This window comes from Elgaria multicarinata, chromosome 12 (assembly GCF_023053635.1).
Source record: "Elgaria multicarinata webbii isolate HBS135686 ecotype San Diego chromosome 12, rElgMul1.1.pri, whole genome shotgun sequence".
NCBI lineage: Eukaryota > Metazoa > Chordata > Lepidosauria > Squamata > Anguidae > Elgaria > Elgaria multicarinata.
Window position 1 is genome coordinate 10643305 of NC_086182.1, and position 19397 is coordinate 10662701.

General features: G+C 44.7%; 1 protein-coding gene across 6 annotated transcripts in view; it reads left to right on the top strand.

Annotated features, from left to right (window-relative positions):
• SORBS3 (sorbin and SH3 domain containing 3) overlaps positions 1–19397 on the top strand; it is a 79474-nt gene that overhangs the window by 26765 nt on the left and 33312 nt on the right. For 5 of the 6 annotated variants that reach the window (XM_063138930.1, XM_063138927.1, XM_063138931.1 and 2 more), the window contains exons 2-10: positions 3980–4093; positions 6615–6869; positions 7742–7859; positions 9533–9765; positions 11130–11193; positions 14249–14287; positions 15370–15460; positions 16802–16898; positions 17319–17378. In XM_063138930.1, the coding sequence (XP_062995000.1) occupies positions 4049–4093; positions 6615–6869; positions 7742–7859; positions 9533–9765; positions 11130–11193; positions 14249–14287; positions 15370–15460; positions 16802–16898; positions 17319–17378 (1002 nt within the window). In that variant the 5' untranslated portion in view covers positions 3980–4048. The remainder of the gene's footprint in view (positions 1–3979; positions 4094–6614; positions 6870–7741; positions 7860–9532; positions 9766–11129; positions 11194–14248; positions 14288–15369; positions 15461–16801; positions 16899–17318; positions 17379–19397) is intronic. The other variant, XM_063138932.1, reaches the window with a different exon arrangement.

Here is a 19397-nt window from a genome sequence, read left to right on the forward strand (position 1 = left end):
CAGCTCAGCAAACTATAGAGTCTTGTTTGGGGCTGAATTATTCATGCAAAATGATTTGCATTGTCACAGCCTCAATGAAAGGCCTGACACAACACATGCATCCTGCACTGGGAGAGAGAAGGGGGCCAGGCAGTGACCTCGCTGTGGGCACCATACCAGCTGCGCAAAGGAGACTTTGTTTCCCAAGAGCCCAGCAAAGAACTGGGTCAGTGGTAGAGAATAATGGAGTCTGCACTGCTCTAGTAACTCACTGGAACAGCTTTGCAATGGAACATAAGAGTATAGCTGGGGTGGATCAGAAGAAAGGCCTGTCTGGTAGGGTGACCATATGAAAAGGAGGACAGGGCTCCTGTATCTTTAACAGTTGTATTGAAAAGGGAATTTCAGCAGGTGTCATTTGTATATATGGAGAACCTGGTGAAATTTCCTCTTCATCACAACCGTTAAAGCTGCAGGTGCCCTGCCCTCTTTTAAATCTGGTCACTAATACAGCTCCTGCAGCTTTAACTGTTGTGATGAAGAGGGAATTTCACCGCAGAGTGGTAAAGCAGAAGTTTCTGCAGCCGAAACTCTCCCCACAGCCTGAGTTCGATCCCAGCGGAAGCTGGTTTCAGGCAGCCGGCTCAGGTCGACTCAGCCTTCCATCCTCCCGAGGTCGGTAAAATGAGTACCCAGTTAGCTGGGGGAAAGGTAATAACGGCCGGGGAAGGCAACGGCAAACCACCCTGCTATAAGGCCTGCCAAGAAAATGTCAGCAAAAGCTGGCATCCCTCCAAGAGTCAGTAATGACTCAGTGCTGAGGTTCCTTTCCTTTCCTTCTCTATATATACAAATGACACCTGCAGAAATTCCCTTTTCTGTGCAACTGTTAAAGATACAGGAGCCCTGTCCTCTTTTTCATATGGTCACCCTACTGTCTGGTGGTCCATCATTCTGTTCACACAGTAGACAACCAGAAGCAGGACATGAGTGCATGTCGCCTAACACCCAGATCTTAATCACCCACATGTTTAGGTTTTTTTTAACAGTTTTTAATGCTTTATGTGTGTATGTTCTGTGTTTTAAATTTTTAAATGTTGTATACTTGATTTTATCTCAATTTTAGAATTTCTGTAAACAGCCCAGAGAGCTCTGGCTATGGGGGCGGTATATAAGTGTAATAAATACATAAATACATAAATAAATGAGGCAGTGTCAAGGACAGGCATATTTGGGCACCTATGGGTGCCCAATCCCCAGTAGGGACCCACTGACAAGAGCCACCTGGAAGTGCTCCTTCTCTTCACCATTGCAATACACTTGCTTGCCTGCCTTTTTCACTCTGGCCCGGGCAATGGAAGCAGTGAGAAGGAGGAGGAGGAGGAGATGCCATGGCCTACTTGCTCATAGTTTGTCTGCCTATCAAGCAAGCAAGTGGAAGCAATGCTGAACAGGAGGAGGAGGTGCAAGGGCAGCTGGTGACAATGAGAAGGTAAAATCACTGGGGTTGCAACCCTACGCATGTTTAAACAAAAAAAGTCAGACAACTTCCAGCATGCCCCAGCCAATAAAGGCTGGGGCATACTGGGAGTTGTAGGACCTTTTTCTGTCTAAATATGCATGGGATTGGGCTGTTAAGGCATTAAGGTTTTTTTTAAATCTGCTTAGGTGTTTTATATTTAATTTTTATGCTTCTTTTCAGTTTTACCTTTTTGGTTTATCAGTTGTTTTTATTGCTTGCCTGTTGCTTTTATTGTTTTATGGCAGTATTTTTTTTCTAGATAGTTGTTAACATTGTTTTGTGTTTACTGGTATTTTAGTGGATATATCCATACTTGAAAATCTTCGCCTCCGACTTTGGAGGCTGATGGGAATTGCGACAGGATTGCGCCCTGAATTGCAGTCCATAGCTTCATTCCCTCCTGTGGAATTCCCTGCCTCTGGAGGTCAGGCAGGCGCCGGCTTTGTACTCCTTTCGGCGCCTCCTGAAAACATCATTATTCCAGGAAGCCTTTCCTTAATGTCCAGCCAGGAGTCACTATATTTGCTTCTTTTAAGATCTAAGTATTTTATTCTGTTTTTATTTTCATTTTATCTTGTACACTGCTCCGAAATTTTCAATGGGGAGCAGTATATAAATATTGTAAATAAATAAATAAATAAATAAATAACTTTATTCCCCTTTGATCCACCTAGTTGTATTCCCACATCCCCCACAATCCCACACCATTCATTCTGTTTATTACTTTAAAAAACATTTTGGCACATAACTAGTGACAAAAACAATCCACAAGAATAAAAAGATGGGAAACGGAGCAGTGAGTTCTGTGGCTAATGGTTTATGGCTAATGCCCACATGTTCCTATCCCTATTGTGAGTACTAATGTACCAACATGGGTCAGTCACCCTTTTGAAATCACTATTCATCAAAGAAATATGTGCAAATCTAGTACACAGGCCTGTTTAATTGCAAATAACAATAACCAAGTAATGTGATGAACTAGCAAGGTGGCCAGAGATAGGGATGGACATGAAGAATCGTAACATGAAACATGGAAGGGAAAAGGGAAATGCCAAAATGCCCTGGAATGCCAAAATGTTTCAGCTATAAAGTTCCTTGTCACTGGAGAATGAAACTCCCCACATACTAGGATTTTCAGATGAGGACTGCCATCTGGGCTCCACAATTCAAGAAGGACGCAGACAAGTCGGAGCGTGTTCAGAGGAGGGCAATCAGGATGCTCAGGGGTCTGGAAACAAAGCCCTATGAAGAGAGACTGAAACAACTGGGCATGTTTAGCCTGGAGAAGAGGAGATTGAGGGGAGACATGATAGCACTCTTCAAATACTGGAAAGGTTGTCACACAGAGGAGGGCCAGGAGCTCTTCTCGATCATCCCAGAGTGCAGGACATGGAATAACGGGCTCAAGTTACAGGAAGCCAGATTCCAGCTGGACATCAGGAAAAACTTCCTGACTGTTAGAGCAGTACGACAATGGAGCCAATTGCCTAGGGAGGTTATGGGCTCTCCCACACTAGAAGTATTCAAGAGGCAGCTGGACAGCCATCTGTCAGGTATGCTTTAGGGTGGATTCCTGCACTGAGCAGGGGCTTGGACTCAATGGCCTTATAGGCCCCTTCCAACTCTACTATTTTATGATTCAACTATTCTATGATCTAAAAGAATACTAATAACAAGGGAGAACAGACACCCATCCTCAGTTAGCAAGCTGACTGCCCAGCCGGCTGCCCCAAAACTGAGGACATGACACACTTTCTAGTTGAGTGTCCAGTGTATGTCGAGCTGAGGAAGCAATACCTTGTGCCCCTGATTCCCGGGTTCAACCACATGTCACCTAAAAATGTAACTCAAATATTATTGTTAAGCTCTGATCATTATATATCGTTCAGGACTGCAAAATTTGTACAGCGGGCACTGGAGGTACGGAAGCTTCTGTTTGCCATTTAGGATTAAATTTTACTAATCTGAGATTACATGCGGGCCAGTACTGGTACTGCAATTGAGCCTACTATCAGTTTTATATTATTAGCTTGTATTATTCTTCTGATTGTGGTGAGATGGTGTATAGATATGCTTTTATGTTATTATGTTAATATGTTATTTTGCTACTATTTTATTTGTTTGCGAATGGCCTAGTTGGCTAACAAGCAATAAAGAATTTGAGCTTAATTTGAGCTAATAACAAGGGAGAACAGACACCCATCCACAGTTAGCAAGTGGACACATAGGTCACCTGGTCACAGTATTCCCACTATGGTGAGATGAACAGTATTTCTATTTAAATTATAGTAATTATTTCTAAATTTGTGTCTGCACTTATAAATTAACATATGCAGTGTTTTGCAAATCTTGGTCCCCTGTTTTGATGATGCATCTCCTCCTTTGGGGTGATGTGTAAGTGGCCATCCTATTCCAGGCCGCCCTGCATGTCACCACCATATCTCACACACTCTGTCTCTTTCTCTCTCTCTCTCTCAGTGCCCAGAAGAGACAAGCCTAAGTTGACTTCCCCACTGAAAGTAGAACAACTGCATGTGACGGATATTGATGGTGTTTCAGAACTCCAGAACTGGGATGCTCCAGTCCCTGAACGTGAGCCTCCGATTATCCTTTCACTCGTGATAATATTATAATAATCATTACTATGTTTTACGATATCACATGCCTGCTTTCAAAAATAAATAAATAACAGGAAATGTTTTGGAACAGTTTGGTCTGGGATGTGGAATACATTTCCCAGTGGAGTAGTTGAGGCTTCTTATAAATAACGTTAGGGATTTAATCCATTCCTGGCTGAGGCCCTGGGACTTCCAGTCAGGCATTTGTCTGGGAGCCAAAAGCAGGCATTCCCCCTCTTCTGTTCCCATGGAAGGGATGACGGGATGTTCGAAACAGTCCTGCGTGAGGAGTGATTAGACAGCATGCACGAAGCAGAGGTGTGGCTATGTTGTAAGTCCAGCTGCAGTGATCCCTTGTTTCCAGCGAAGACGGACAAAGTGCAAACCTGTGGAAAGAGCACCTGCTCTTTCAGTCTCAGACATTTCCAGCTAAGCAGGTCAGGTAAGGGGGTGATGGGAAAGCCCTTCAGCCTGGGAGCCCAGAGATCCACTATTATTATTATTATTATTTATTTATTTATTTATTTATATAGCACCATCAATGTACATGGTGCTGTACAGAGTAAAACAGTAAATAGCAAGACCCTGCCGCATAGGCTTACAATCTAATAAAATCATAGTAAAACAATAAGGAGGGGAAGAGAATGCAAACAGGCACAGGGTAGGGTAAGCAGGCACAGGGTAGGGTAAAACTAACAGTATAAAGTCCGCACAACATCAAGTTAGAGAACCCTGGGCTTGATATACAAAAAAACTGATATATAGGCAGTTTTCAATGTCCCAGTCACCAGAGGCAGCCTTGGATGGGCACCTCTCCAAAATGTGTCTGTGCAGACCTGTGTGTAATCCCTTTATCTAACATCTGGTTTAAAAAACAGACCAACTGTACTGTCTGAAACCAACATTCTAGTCTTCATTGTTTGAGATTTAAATAGGGGCAGCAATATCTGCGTTAAGGCTTAGAAATTAAAGGAGGACGTTAGAAGGGGTTCTGGCTTCATATGGCCTGTCCCGTTCTGTCCTCGAGTCCTCCACATACATACCTCTGTACTTTCCTTGTTTTTGATCAAACTAATTTCCCCCCAAATATCCCAAATTTATTTAAAAATTATATGTTTATTGCAATCTGAGGCCTTAGTTCGAATCCCTTCACACAAATAAAGCCCCCTGTGTGACCTGAGTCAAGTTATACTCTCTTAGATCAGCCTGCCTTACACAGTTGTTGTGGGGAGAAAGTGGAGTGAGTAAACTGCCCAGAGAGCTTAGGCTGTTGGGCAGTAAAAATATGTAATTAATAAATAAATAAACCCCCACCTGCGCCATGCTCGTTGGCAAAAGGGTAGAATATAAACATGGCAGATGACACGACGTGAACTTCTTGTTTCAGAACACTCCTGATATTTATTTATCCTATTTATAGCCTGTCACTTGCTCCATAAAATAATAAAGCATTCTCTGGGGGTAATTCGGAATGAGCAAAGTTCCACAGTGGAGCAGTAGCTTCCTCCAAGTGTACACACATACACTGCGTTGCTGTGGTGCTATTGTTGTTAATTAACAGACAGTGAAATTGGGCACAGTGTCCTGAGGTGAGGAAGTGTGTTGCCCTGAGTCACAAAATGTGGCAATGATTAAGCTGTTTCCGTCTGAAGAGCTCTCCAGTATGGCTGTCTACAATGCAGCACCTGCTCACAAATAGCGTTACCATTTTTCTGGCAGAGCTGCAGTTGCATCAATCCAACCACTGTGATGCTTTTTCCAGCAGGGAGGTGCTTTAGTGGGAAATGCTTCACCTGTTGGTTCTCTGCCGATCAAAGGCACTGGGGCTTTGCCAAAAATGGAGTGGCAACAAAACTCTGACCGTCCCCTGCTGTTGTTATTATTTTTTTATTTTATTATTTTTTGCCTCGCTGTTGAGGCCATGCCTCCTGAATCGTTCAGTGTTAAGGTGAGGATTATATCTGTTCGATGGAGGAATAAAACAAATATTAGAAAAATATTTAAGTTGATAAATGTTTCCAAACTTACCATTCAAATGTTGGATGTAAACATTTGAAATTTGGATTTTCATTCTGAATGTGAGATTTTAATTGCTGTGCCATATTCTCTACGAAACACATACAAATACTGCATATATGTATACTACTAACTTGCCCTTACCAAAACCTGCTGGATACCGTTCTGTGTTGACTATCTAATGTCAAATACTGAATATTGAACTGAAGTATTATATATCAAATATAGCTCTTCATTTTCTGTGATTATTGTGGAAGTATATATGAGTGTCTAGAAAAGATTTGACGTTAAGATTTAGGGGGGATGTTTTGAGGAGTTTGTTGGGAGACTATTTGTTTCAACTTGAGCTGGAACCCTGTGATGGCTTTAGAAAGATCTAACTTGCAATGATTTGTTGCTTCAGTGTTACTGTGATTGTGAATACAGTAGGCCCACACCGAAACGTTTAAACCATGCTTCTGTTTCCCAAACTCCTGCAGGGTGTGTCGTATGGTGAGCAGCATCTCCATAGGCATGGGAAACATTTCTCTCCTTCCCCAGCAGGAAGGCCTGGTCTTACCTCTCCACCACCTCACTCTAGAGCTGGAGTACCTGAGGCAAATTTGGGTCTCAGCCTGGATGACTTCATCCCCTCACACCTCCAGAAAAACTCATCTTTTGCCAACAGCACAAACCCAATATCTCCTCAGTCTATATCTACTCCACAGACTGTGAGGACCCCGTCACACTGCAGAGTGAGTGTGCCACAGTGAGCATAACAGGCTCAAAGATTGTGTGTCTGTGTGTCTCCATTTGGGTGAAACAATCTGACTTGCTTACTCTCCAGGAGGGTCACATCCTGAGGCAATTGGTTTATAGAAAATGAGGCAAAGCACAATCCTCAATGTACCCAGAGAGAAATCCTGGGCCTAACTAGATGAGATTATGGAGATCTGTGAATAGTCAGTTTACAAGATGACAAAGAGGATCAATCTGGATTGGAACCATGGCAAAGGGAGAGGATGGCGAATCCCTCCCCTCGTGCTGATTCCTTGATGAAAATGTCTCCCATCTCCCAAGCTGGTATCTATCTCATTAAAAACTTGTGTGTAGGTCATATACCAGGGGTGCAGAACTTCTTACAGCTTAGAGCCTGAATTCTATTTCAGGGAAGCTCTCAGGGGGCACGTTCCAGTGGTGGGCGGGGCCAGAGGTAGGGTGGTCACAAAAGGCCGCACATTTGCATAATATTTGCATATGCAAATTCTATGTGAAGGTGCACATTTAGAAATAATTACTATCATTTAAATAGAATTGCAATATGAACATAAGAAGAGCCATGCTGGGAATTTAACCCAAATCTCATTGCTGCATAGAACAGAACACAGCCCCAAAGCTAACGGGAGAAACGTTCCACCATTCCAAGATGAGGCAAATGCATCTGATTGAAACATGGTACACTAAACTTTCCAAGGATAATATTTCTATGGAATTTGCATTTTGATTAGAACTGTTGCTGTGGTATAGAGTTGAGCAATCAAAATATGATTTCATTTTTAAGACAGAGATGTAATGAAAGAGAGTAGGCAGTGGTAACGGACTGTCTTGTTGTATCCTTCCCCTGAAGGTAGCTGTGATTCGGAACTGCGGTTCAAATACCCTGAATTTTGAGTTCCATGACAAAACACCCCACACTGTGCACAATGGAATATCCCAGCCACAGAAAACAAGCCAATGGAACTCAGGTAATTCCAGCCAAGAATGGAGGAGATAATAGATCTTCCTGGGCAAGTAGAGTGGAACACCTTGTAGCCTTTTGCTTCCCTGTCTTCCTATGGTTCATTTGCTTGAGGCTTTGTGTTTGTTTAAAACTAGACCCAGCTTCCCAAGCTCAGCTGTCAGTATATACCCCCTCCCATTCACAGAGGATTTGGCCGCTGCTCCTGGGGTTTAGAATTTGGCCCTCCTTTTGCTGAGGGCCAAATTCAATCTCAGAGCAGCACTTGGGGGCCACATTTCAGGGGGTGGGTGGGTGTAGGGCCAAAGGCAAAGGTCCGGGATCAAAACGCAAAAAACTGCCAGCACAGTTTAACTTTACCGTACAATCCTAGGCATGTCTACTCAGAAGGAAGCCCTTTTATGGGCTTACTCCCAAGGAAATGTGTGTAGGCATGCAGCTTAAAGCTCATACTTCTGGCAACTAAGCCTTTAAGAGATGCATTACAAACTTTTAGACTGGGGGGAAACGTGCAAATGCCAGGAAACCACCAAAAAAATCAATGGTTGAGGGGAAAGGGGGTAGAGCTAGGGGTGGTTAGCTGGGGCAACCCCAGAGGCCCGGATTAGGACTCCAGGTGGGCCTGAGTTTCAACAACACCCCTTCTTTAGAACACTCAGCTGGGACAAAATCCCCATCTGTCCAGTGCCACTCTGGCATGGGTGGAAACAGAATAGGTCTGGGGCCAGTGGATAGTCTTTTCGAGCGGAAAATATACTTTTTGTGTAGAAAAGACATTGTGCATACCCAGAAGAACCATCTCTGACCCTTGGTCTGGCCAGGATTCATTCTTCTCTCAGCGCAGGCTTACTAATGTGAATAGTAAAGCAGGATGCTATATCTCAGAGCTCATAAGGAGGCCTGTTCAGACGTCGCACTAAGCCAAAATAATTAAGGGTTTTGTCCTAGCCATGGTGGCTTAATATGCTGTGTGGTGAGAGAAAACCGCCACAATTATAGTTACTGAATCACCCTGGGTAACCATCCTGGGGTGGCTTACCGTGACATGTGGCAGGCTGCCCAGTGGTTCGAACAGGCTCTGTGAGGTTAACAGGCTGCAACAAGAGTGACCGCCACTTCTGGTGATGCTCTTGCTGCTGTGGACTTTCTCTATGGTCAGGCAGACATATATTTTTGGGTATTTTTGAAACTGAGCGGCTATCAAGAGCCCATTCACACTGCAGAGGATGCTGTGATGCGCAGTTTAACTGTGCAGATGTATGTGCCCTAACTACGGAGGAGGGATGGCGGAACCACGCAGCACTGCATGGCTCCACAGTCGTTTGGTGAGCCCACGTGCCGTGGTTCTGCTATCGCTTCCTTCTTTGTAGTTCCCCTAACCACCTCCTCTTGAATTGGGCCAAAGACTTTGATCTAGCCTAGCATTCTGTTTCCAAGAGCAGTCAGCCACACGCGTCTAAGAAAATTCGAGCAGAGTAGGACGGTGACAGTCCTTCCTTGTTCCTTATCCCCCACAGCTGCTAATCAGGGGTGTATTGGTACCTCTAAATATAGGGGTCCTATTTGGCTATCAAGACTCATATGCTACAGATCCAGTAGACATCTATGTTTCTTCTAAGCTGGCCTGGCATTGTGGGTTCCTTAGGCCATACTGTAAAGTGTCCACCTTTCTCTTTGCAGCATATAATTGGTACCCAACCTGGCCTGCCAAAGAAATTAGACTGCAGAAATCTCAAGCTGCACCTATTCCATGCCCAGCTAATTCAGCCACTAACCCAGCTGCGAATGGCATGGCACTGCCAGGCTGGTCGGCCACCTGGACGAAAGATGCCAGGAGGAAAGAAAAACGCTGGGTGAAGTATGATGGGATTGGGCCGGTGGATGAGTCCGGGATGCCCATTGCCTCACGATCGGTGAGTCCTTGGATGAAATGGATGCAAATAAAATGCAGAATTGGCGTCCCCTCTTTTCTTCTTGTATCCAAACTGATTTGGGCTACGAATCTCTTGGGTGAGAGATACATTTGGATGAGAACCTCTTAAGGTTATCCAAATGCTGACTTAAAGGGTGGTTGTGCTGAAGATAAGAGTGGTCCCAATGACCTCTATGAGTTTTGTCTGCATAAAAAACATCCCCCATGCAGGGCCTGGCCCAGCACTTCTCTGCCAAGCAGATAGTTACGAAAACAGTTTTACAAAAAGGAAAGTGCATTGACCTGGTGCAGATGGAATGCTGGGTTAATACAAACTGTGATTTGCAAGTTGGAAGCCAGTCCTGAGAATGTATGCTGCTGCTGCTTCCACTTTCCACCCCTCTCCAACGCAGAGTTACCCCTCTCTTTCCTTGCTGGCTTGGATTTCACATATATCTGCACTGATTCTAACTCGTGGTTCATGCTAAGCTGCATTACTTTCTTAACCAGGATCTCAGCATTGTGGCAGATATGTAATGCAAAATCATAATTAAAGGTCAATCCAGGAAGAAAGGGGGGAACATGCACCTGAGGGGGAATAAACAAGTGGGAGAGAGTACATGTTCTAGAGACTGGTACATGTTTTTGAAACATGCTTCAAAATTCGTTTCATGGATGCTTTGCATGTTTCCCTATGGACAGTTCTTACAGACTGGCTTCACGCAACATGCTAACCCACACTCAGTAGTTGTGTGTATGTTGTTGTTGAACCATGGGTTATTTGTTGAACCGTGGGTTAACTTATTGTCTGAATTCCACAGGGTGGCTTGTTAACCAAGTAGTATGGCTTATTTGTCTCGGACAAGCCTCCTTGAGAATCCATGGTTTGTTGTTGGGTTGTTCAGGGTGGTTAACATTGCATGGTTAACAAGCCACCCTGTGGAAAATGTCCTGGTTTCGGACAACACAACAACCCACGGTTCAACAAACAACCCACACTCACCCACTGAATGTGGGTTAGCTTATTGTGTTAACAGCCCCACAGTCAGATCCCTGCAGTCCAGTCACTTCCAGGTCTTCATCCTTACATCATTTACCTGCCTGTCCACATTACACATTGTGGCAAAGGTTGTGCGATGTGCATGACTGAACACACAGTCACCTTGCACTAGAAAAAGCCCCTGTTTTTTTCTTAATAATATTTGTACTTTCTGCTTAATATGAAAATGCAAAACCAAGATTGCAGAATTCTGTACAGATGTGACCTTCTTTCCAGCCTATCCCTCCCATCCAGATCTTACACCCGCTTTCTTTCAATTCTCTCTTCCCTTGCTAATGATTTTGCACATCTGGCTTCTGTTCTAGAGTGTGGACAGCCCCCGGGACTGGTATCGGAGCATGTTCCAGCAGATCCACAGCAAGCTACCTGGTATGGTCCCTCTCAGAGCGTCATACTAATGTAGTCCCCAAAACCTGGATCAATAACAATAATCCTTGACACTATAACTACGTATACTATCTGTCCCTTCAAAATAAGGTCCAGATTTTAGTTCTGTTGAGCTTGCTCAACTGTGCCAGTGGTGTGAATGTATTTTCATCTACGAGACATATTCTCTAAGGCACGCGCCCTTATAGTTATTGAGCTCCCCCTACTGTTTAAAAATTTATTGTGTCGTTCTCTATGCTGCGGATTGCGGACTATTTTGGGATTTGGGAATTGCAAGCTGTGTAGCTCTGAATTTTGACAAGCGCAAAAGGGGCTGCAAACAAGCCTGGCCGCTAAGGAGGCTCGGCTACGAACACACCTGGTGGCTTTAGGCAAGCTCAGTCTCCGCCTTCAGATGCAGGCAAGAGCTAGATTTTGCATGTTTAAAAGGGGGAATTAGATATTACTGCCTCTTTGTCCCAACAGTCCTAGGTGCAACCCTAAACCTGCCTGCGTCACACCAACTAGAGCCTAATCCTATTAAGGGAGCAGTCCTATGCGTGTTTAGACATTAAAAAAGTCCTACAACTCCCAGCATTCCTCAGCCTGCCAAGCTGTCTAAACACGGATAGGATTACGCCCTAATTCTGCAATTTCCTTAAATACTCCATTTTAAGGTTAAGGCAGGTTTTGCCTCTACCCCCACCCCCAATTTGCTTACCATCTACTAGGATTAAGCATTCTGAAGGACTTGAAATCTTGCTAATTTTGTGACATTTTTGTTGTTCCTAATAAAGGTATTGCCTAATTATGGCTTGGGCATTTTTTTTCTTATGAACCAACAGCCAACATGGCTTGCTTTGTATTTTTATGGGGCTGACAGTAAAAAAATACAGACTTAACCTACAGAGTTGTTCATGAGGACTCGACTATACAATACACTTGTCATGGGATTCTCACCACCTTAGGTATATAGATGTTGTGTGAGTCGGAGCAATCAGCTTGTAGGTTTTTTTGCCCAAGTTCCAAGTCGGGTATTCACCAAAAAAGAACGCCATTGACTTGGGAAAACAGACACATAATTTAATCTCTGTTGAAAACTTTATACGCTCCACTTCTAGTTCTTTGGTATATAACAACAACAGGGGAAATTGCCTTCTCAATGTGCGCCCCCCAGTTGTGGAACACTCTCACCAGTGAGGCCTGCCTGTCGCCAACATTGTCATCTTTGTGGTGCCTGGTCAAGATTTTCCTCTACTTCCAGGCATTTGGCCGCATATGTTGTGTGTTCATGCATTAGGTAGGGTCCATACTGAAGTTTTCATAAGACCGTAACAAGAGCCATGTTGAACCACACCAAGGGCCCACCTAGTCCAGTATTCTGTTCATACAGTGGCCAACCAGCTGCCCATGGGAATCCACAAGCAGGACATGAGTGCAACAGCACTCTCCCGCCTATGTTCCCCAGCAACTGGTGTACATAGGCATACTGCCTCTGAAACTGGAGGTAGCACATAGCTATCAGGACTGAAGGCTAGCCATTGATAGCCTTCTCCTCCAGGAATGTATCTAACCCCTTTTTAAAGCCATCTGAATTGGTGGCTGCCACGACACAGGCTCTGAACACCAGACCTCCCGTCTGCCACCACTTCTTATGGGGCGACACAGGCTCTGAACACCAGACCCGGCCGAGGCTACTCCCTGCTCAAGCCAAGCACCACCACTTGATACGCCTGAGGCAAGGGATAAAGCCCACCTTCCTCCAAACTATGTGGAGAAAGGGGTTTAAAATGGAGAATGGATTTTAATATATATAATAATGCACTGTGAGTTATATCTGCTTAGGTGAATGATTGTCAGAGTGGGTGCTGAATGTGTAAACTTAAGATGATAAACGCCAAACAGACACGTGGGATTTTTGTGGTAGTTTTAAAAACAAAACAATCAAAATTTATTTTTAAAAGTTCATAAGCGTTGTTTCAAATAACAACATTTAAAAACCTTTTTGAAACCTTCCATACAATCCTGTCACTCTCACATTTGCGCTTTCCTTTTTCTCACACAATCACTCTTGAACTTTCTTTATTCTCAGTATTGATTAATATACTTCCACTACGTGCACACCACACTCTAAAGACACCACTCACTACACTGACTCTCAAATTTCCCAGAACTTAAGTACCATGAATACAGAGAGCACTACAGACTCTAAGAGTGCCTAACAAGTCTCCCTGAAAAGGTTTCCTGAAAAGAACAAGAACAAGAACTCCCAATCCGCTCAGTCATTCCCTTATATATATCACTCCTCCCCCCTCCCAAGACATTCTAGCTCCGCCCACTCAGGCCAACATTCTAAAAACCACAGACTTACACACTGCAGACATACATTTGGAATTGACTTGTGGGGTGTAACGCCACAGTGGCCATCACTACATCTTGTGGCAACGAATTCCACATTAAGTATGTGCCTCTTTTTTATGCTTTTGTGTTAATGGAAATTCTTTTTTCTTTTCTTTTTTTGCTGTTATTTTTCATTTTGTAATAATTCTATTGCAATTACTTTGTAATAATTTTGTTGTAAGTTGCCCTGGGTCTTTTTAAAGAGAAAATTGGCTAAGAACTTCAATAAACAACAACAACAAAGCTCCAGAGATAAAGAACTCCCCTACACATCCTTCCTTCCCTTCCTATTGTTTGGTTAATACGGTGCATTCTGAGCAGTTATCTTATTTCTGTGTCCTTTGGTTTGCCCTTGGGAATAGGGCCAGTACCACCACCTGGCATCCTTGGGCAGCTGCCAGAGCCCCAGTTTCCTGGCATGGCCCACTGCTGATGCCTGCCCTGTGCCCCCATTATTATTATTTTCTTCTGGCCCAGCAGCCTAAGCAGCATCAGTCAGCTGAATCTGGCCACCATTTTAATTGGCTACAGTGCCCCCCAGCCAGCCAGCATGTGGCCATCAAAGCCATGTAACCCAACGAGAAGGGTCCCACCAGAGGAGGGACTGGTTCCTCAAAGCTGGAACCAGTCGTGCTTGAGCATCTCCCTTTTCTTTCAGAACCAGAACTGGACTGGGACTTCTCCTACAAATCCAGAGGTAGGAATGGGTTTCTGCTTCTGAAGGAACAGCCTCAGTTGTGATAGGGAAGAGCCCAGTAATTTTAAACAGAATTTTTAAAGAAAGAATTGGATCTGTAGCAACGAGCAGGTTGCAAGAGACCCATAGGTGGGTGTTGAGCAAAACACATTACAAGTGGCTAAAGAAGGGTTTTTTTATTCATGGGTCGGGAGCCGGAGCCAAGCAAAACAAAAGTCTCTGGGTACATCTTGAATCATCCCTGTGCAGATGAAACGGTTGTGTCTCTTGTCCTCAGTTCTGTTCTATAGGCGTCACAGCCTAGGATTCAACACTGGCACCCATGTATAGTGAACACATTGATGGGATTATCTGGTATTGCTGCTTCCTGTTAAAAAGGCAGTTAGCAGAGAAAAAGACAAAACAAAAGGCAGAACAGAATGAGCGTTTACCAGTCCCACATGCACATAAAAGGAGGCCCCTGCCTTTCTTTAGTGAAGAAATGGCAAAACGGTTTGCTCGCAATATTCTTGCATAAAAATGTAGGTACAGCATATAGTTTTAAACAGAGCTAATTCAGTCTATTTCTTTGTATTCTATAACAGTGACAGGGGAGAGAGCAATGATGGAAGGTGGCAGGTGGGGAAGAGGAAGGGGAGGAGCACAGGAAACTACACTGTAGGCTATAGAGATCCTAAGGCTTGCCAAAATTCCCATGCATTAACTAGCTAAGTGCAACACTGCCCCTTTCCTGTAGCTTGCAGATGAGGTTGCCGTATTCTCAAGGCAGATGACAAGAGTGGAGTTTGTCTTTGCACCAGGGACAGAGTTTGGTTCCCCTAAGTTTTTCCCCTAACCATGTGTGAGCTGCATTCCCATGAGTCAATCCCAGGGGGTGGGGGAAATGCTTAAATGCCATTGGCATGCCAGATGGGAATTCTGGGAGTTCAATGCATCTGGAGGGCAACAGGTTGGGGAAAGCAGGTTTAAGGGTGTGAGTACATGCACACATGCGTTGGGTTTCCGAGAAGAGGCCTAGCAAACATTGCTCTCCCTTGAAAAGGCCTATCCGCCTCGGAAAGTGATGGTTTTCTCTCCTTCAGATCTGAAGCCTCCGGGGTTCATGAAAAAGACGAGGCAGTCACCTGTTGCGGCATCCAGCAATTCCTCTTGTCACCAGAATGGCTTGGACTGGTGAGTACAGCAGGCAGGCAGCAGATGCAAGAGAGGAGAGTTGTTGCAGGAGCTCGCCAGCCTAAAGCCGGCCCACGCCTTGGATAACTCGCCCACTTGAATCCAACTGGGACTCGAGGGGGAGCTGTGGCACATGCCAGAAGAAAGTGGATTTCAGACATTTTGATGCTAAGGAACACATAGCTATTAAACCAATTAGTGTAATTATGCCCTTTGAGATCTTGACTTGATGACTTAACACTCTATCACTCAGTGCTGCAGCTCAGTAATTTTAGACCTCGGAGCGGAAGGTCTTATGGGGGGACCCTTTACCACGGATATATTTGCAGTTGCGAAGCACACAACTAACATTTCCCTTCCCCTCTCCCTCCCCTCTCCCTGCTTTAAAATTGCTTCTATATTACTGATAAGTTAGAACAGAGGTGCAGAAGCTCTTTCAGCCCAAGGGGCAAATTCCATTTCGAAGAAGCCCTTGGAGGCACATTCTGTCGGTGGCTGTGACCAAAGGCAAAAGAGTGGGGCAAATGCAAAGGTTGGGTTGGGGTGGGTTGGGATGGGGGTCAAATACCAGTCTATTGTAACTTAAACCTCTTACCACCACTAACCTAGCCCCTAGGAAAGGCATTTCAACCTGTTAGAATAGAAGAAACAGCAGAAAAGCCCAGAAACCATCCAACAATCCAGTTTTTATTTATTTATTTATTTGTTTGTTTATTACATTTCTATCCTGCCCAATAGCCGAAGCTCTCTGAGGGTGTTGGGAGAAACAGGGTGGGACAAGAGGCAGGGGGCGTGGCCATCTGGGGATTTAGCTTGTGGGCCTGCAGCCCTGTTAGAACAATAACGTCAATTTTTTTTGCCAAGCCTGGTTTTTAAAAAAGCACTTTGAGCAGCAGGTGCAGGGTTTTGGTTCCCCCCCGCCATTCTAAGCTTGAATCATAGCACCATCATGACTACAAATATAAAATGGAGTTTGCTTCTGCAGATGCTGTTCTCTGGGAGGTCTCCCTGCTGCTCGCCACCCGGGCCCATGAGGCTCCGGACTTTGACCGCAAGGTCCAACCCCCTAGCTGTACCTTTGCAGTCACACACAGCTGAATGTGCAAACTGCCTCTGTAGAAACCATTGTGTCCCAGGTGATAGGGAAGCTCCCTTCGAGCTTTGGCTATTTCACAATATGCACCATTGCTTAATGTTGCATATAGCAAAGAACTTGGAGGAATGAGCGATGCCCCCTGAGTGGAATTCATAGCGGGGGGGGGGGAAAGGCACAAGTCGTAGGGGCAAGGAGTGCAAGAAAGCAGATCCCACAGCCCCTTTGACGTTCTCTTTCTCTAACAGGAGAAGTTGGGAAGCAACGGATGCTACAGCCATGGAGCCCAGGAGCATTTTCGACTATGAACCTGGGAAATCGTCCATCCTCGATTATCCCAACTCGGTACGCATCTTTGGCTTTGGTTGTGTGGTGGTGTTCCTTGACCGTACTGGCAATAGGCCCAGATGGTGTCTGGATTGGATCATGTATTGTCAATCACGTGAAGCAGAGTGGAGTGCTGAGGCTGTAATGCTATATGTATAACTTCTGGCGAGTAAAGCCCATTGAACTCTGGGGGACTTAAGTGACGGCGGATACGTGCTGCTGCATTGTGTTCAAACTGAACATAAGGAAGCACGAATTTTGAACAATAGCTGCGACACCATATGGAGAATTACTTTTCATAGTGGGAAATACCCACCCACCTACCCACCCCGCTAGTCCTAACTCAGGCCAAGGGATCTGTTGTCGGGTTTGTTAATTATCTCTAGCCCAGCAGCCTCTTCGCTGATGTTTTCGTTTGCCCTCCATTGCCCTTTGCAGCCCGAGAAGCCCCTTGCAGCGTCACCAGCGCAACGCCAGCTGCCCTCCCCACCAATTGAGGTGAGTACTCTGCCGTACCAAGGGAAATGCATGCTTTAGCCTGTTGGCTGCAAAGCCAGAACTGGGACCCAGCCAAGCATATGCTATAAACTTCCTCTGAAAAAGAAAAAGGGGGGGGAAAAGGGGGGGGAACAGCCACCAATCCAGCTCATATAGCGAGCAGGAGCGGTTGGTGCCGTGCTTGAGATCCTCCCTGCAGGGTTCTCCCAAGACGGCTGGAGCGCAGCTGTGTTTACTGGTGTCCATGGAGTAGGATTCTTTGTCATTTCCCCTCCCCTCCTCCTTCGCCTTGAAGATTCCCCTCCATGCTGCAGACTCACTGCCAAGAACTGCATGCTGTGGATAAGGAAGAGGGGCTCCGGGTCAGGATTCGGAGCGGGAGAGAGGCGGCTGTCCCCAAATTGGTCCCACCAAGCCAGGTGCTGCTTTTGGGCTGTACTCAGGACCGTGGATATATTGCACGCTAAAATGAAACAATATAGGTCTGTGCCCGAGCATTCCAGGTTCTGCACAAAGAAAAGCTAACTTCTGTGAGGGGAATTAATTATGCAAATGAAGCAGATAATCTGTCATTTCTCCTGTTTTATGCAGCGTAGCCTTCCATTTTTAAAAATGAGTTGCATGCCATATTTTCCTCGTTCTGCTACTTATGGGAAGGGGCTAGAAACTATAGAGGGGCGGCTGTAACCCAGCCCACAATTGCTCTCTAGTTTCTGAGGTTTTAGCATGCATTGCTCACACACTTCCATACCTATATTTCAGGCATGAGGACTAGAACCTTTTCTTCTTTTAATGGAAACTGAGATTCTCAGCATGCTGAATTCTTTGCGTGTCATCATACAGGGGAAGATCTTGTTTGCTTATTGTCGCTTCTCCACCTGCGGGTTTGTCCCTCATTACTTCCTCTTTCGAAAGAGGAAATAAACAATGTGCATGTGGACCTTTCAGTGGGCTGTTTTGATCCCGCACACAGCAGGAGATAGCGGCAGCATCTGCCTTTAAAACCAAATCGGACTTACTGGGGTGTTTTTTGTCATGCAAAGAAGGCTAGAAGGGGCAGGAGGCAGACAACATGAGAGGGACCTACAAACATGCCCAGTAATGAGCATGCAATAAAATGCTTACCTGATGGAGCTCTTTGTCCTTTTTTGCATTCTGCATGCATGTTCAATCATCCTTCCTTTGCCATTGTGGTATCATAGTTTCTTTCTCTGAAATGCATCCTTCTACATGAAAATGGAGGGGATCCTTGGTTTGAATGTAATTCTTCAGCTATCCTTGCAATCACACTAAATGTGTAGTCCGAAACTCATGACTCTGTTGTTCTGGCCTGCCTGCAACCTAGTGGCTGTTAGCTGCGATAGACCATATTGGCGCTTCTACAAGACTTCCATAGAGGAGCCAGGTTAGTTTGATGCAGAAAAAAAAGCAGCAAATCTTGTGGCATCTCTAAAAAACCAACAGAATTATTATATCATCATAAGCTTTTCTGGGGCTAGTGTCTATGCAATCAGATGCTAGTTTCCACAACAATGAGGACGCCTTCAGGCACCTCAAGCTATCCTCTCTCTCTCGGGCTTGTTTGTTTGTTGTTGAAAAGATTGTTCTTCAATACAATGCTCCATCTTGCATTACCAAAAACCACAGCAAAAATAGTAAGTTACAATTCACAACTATTATAGGAGAGAGTGGCCACCTAAATAGATAAAGTTCAGATCAAAAACACACACATGTAAAAGGTCTGGGGATTTTTTTAAAAAAAGGGTTCACCTGATGCCAAGAAGATAGCAGATTTGGTGCCAGGTAACCCTCTTTGGAGAAAGAGTTCCAAAGTTGGGACACCACCATAAGGAAGTCCCTGAGGTTGGTATGATTGTGAAATATGCTTTAATTTAAGACATTCCTATTCCATAGAGGAGACATGAAACTTCATTCCACATGGCCTCTTATGAATTCACTGTTATTCCAAACATGAGCCTCAGCCTGTGCAAAGAACTACAACTCTCAGGAAAGATGAGT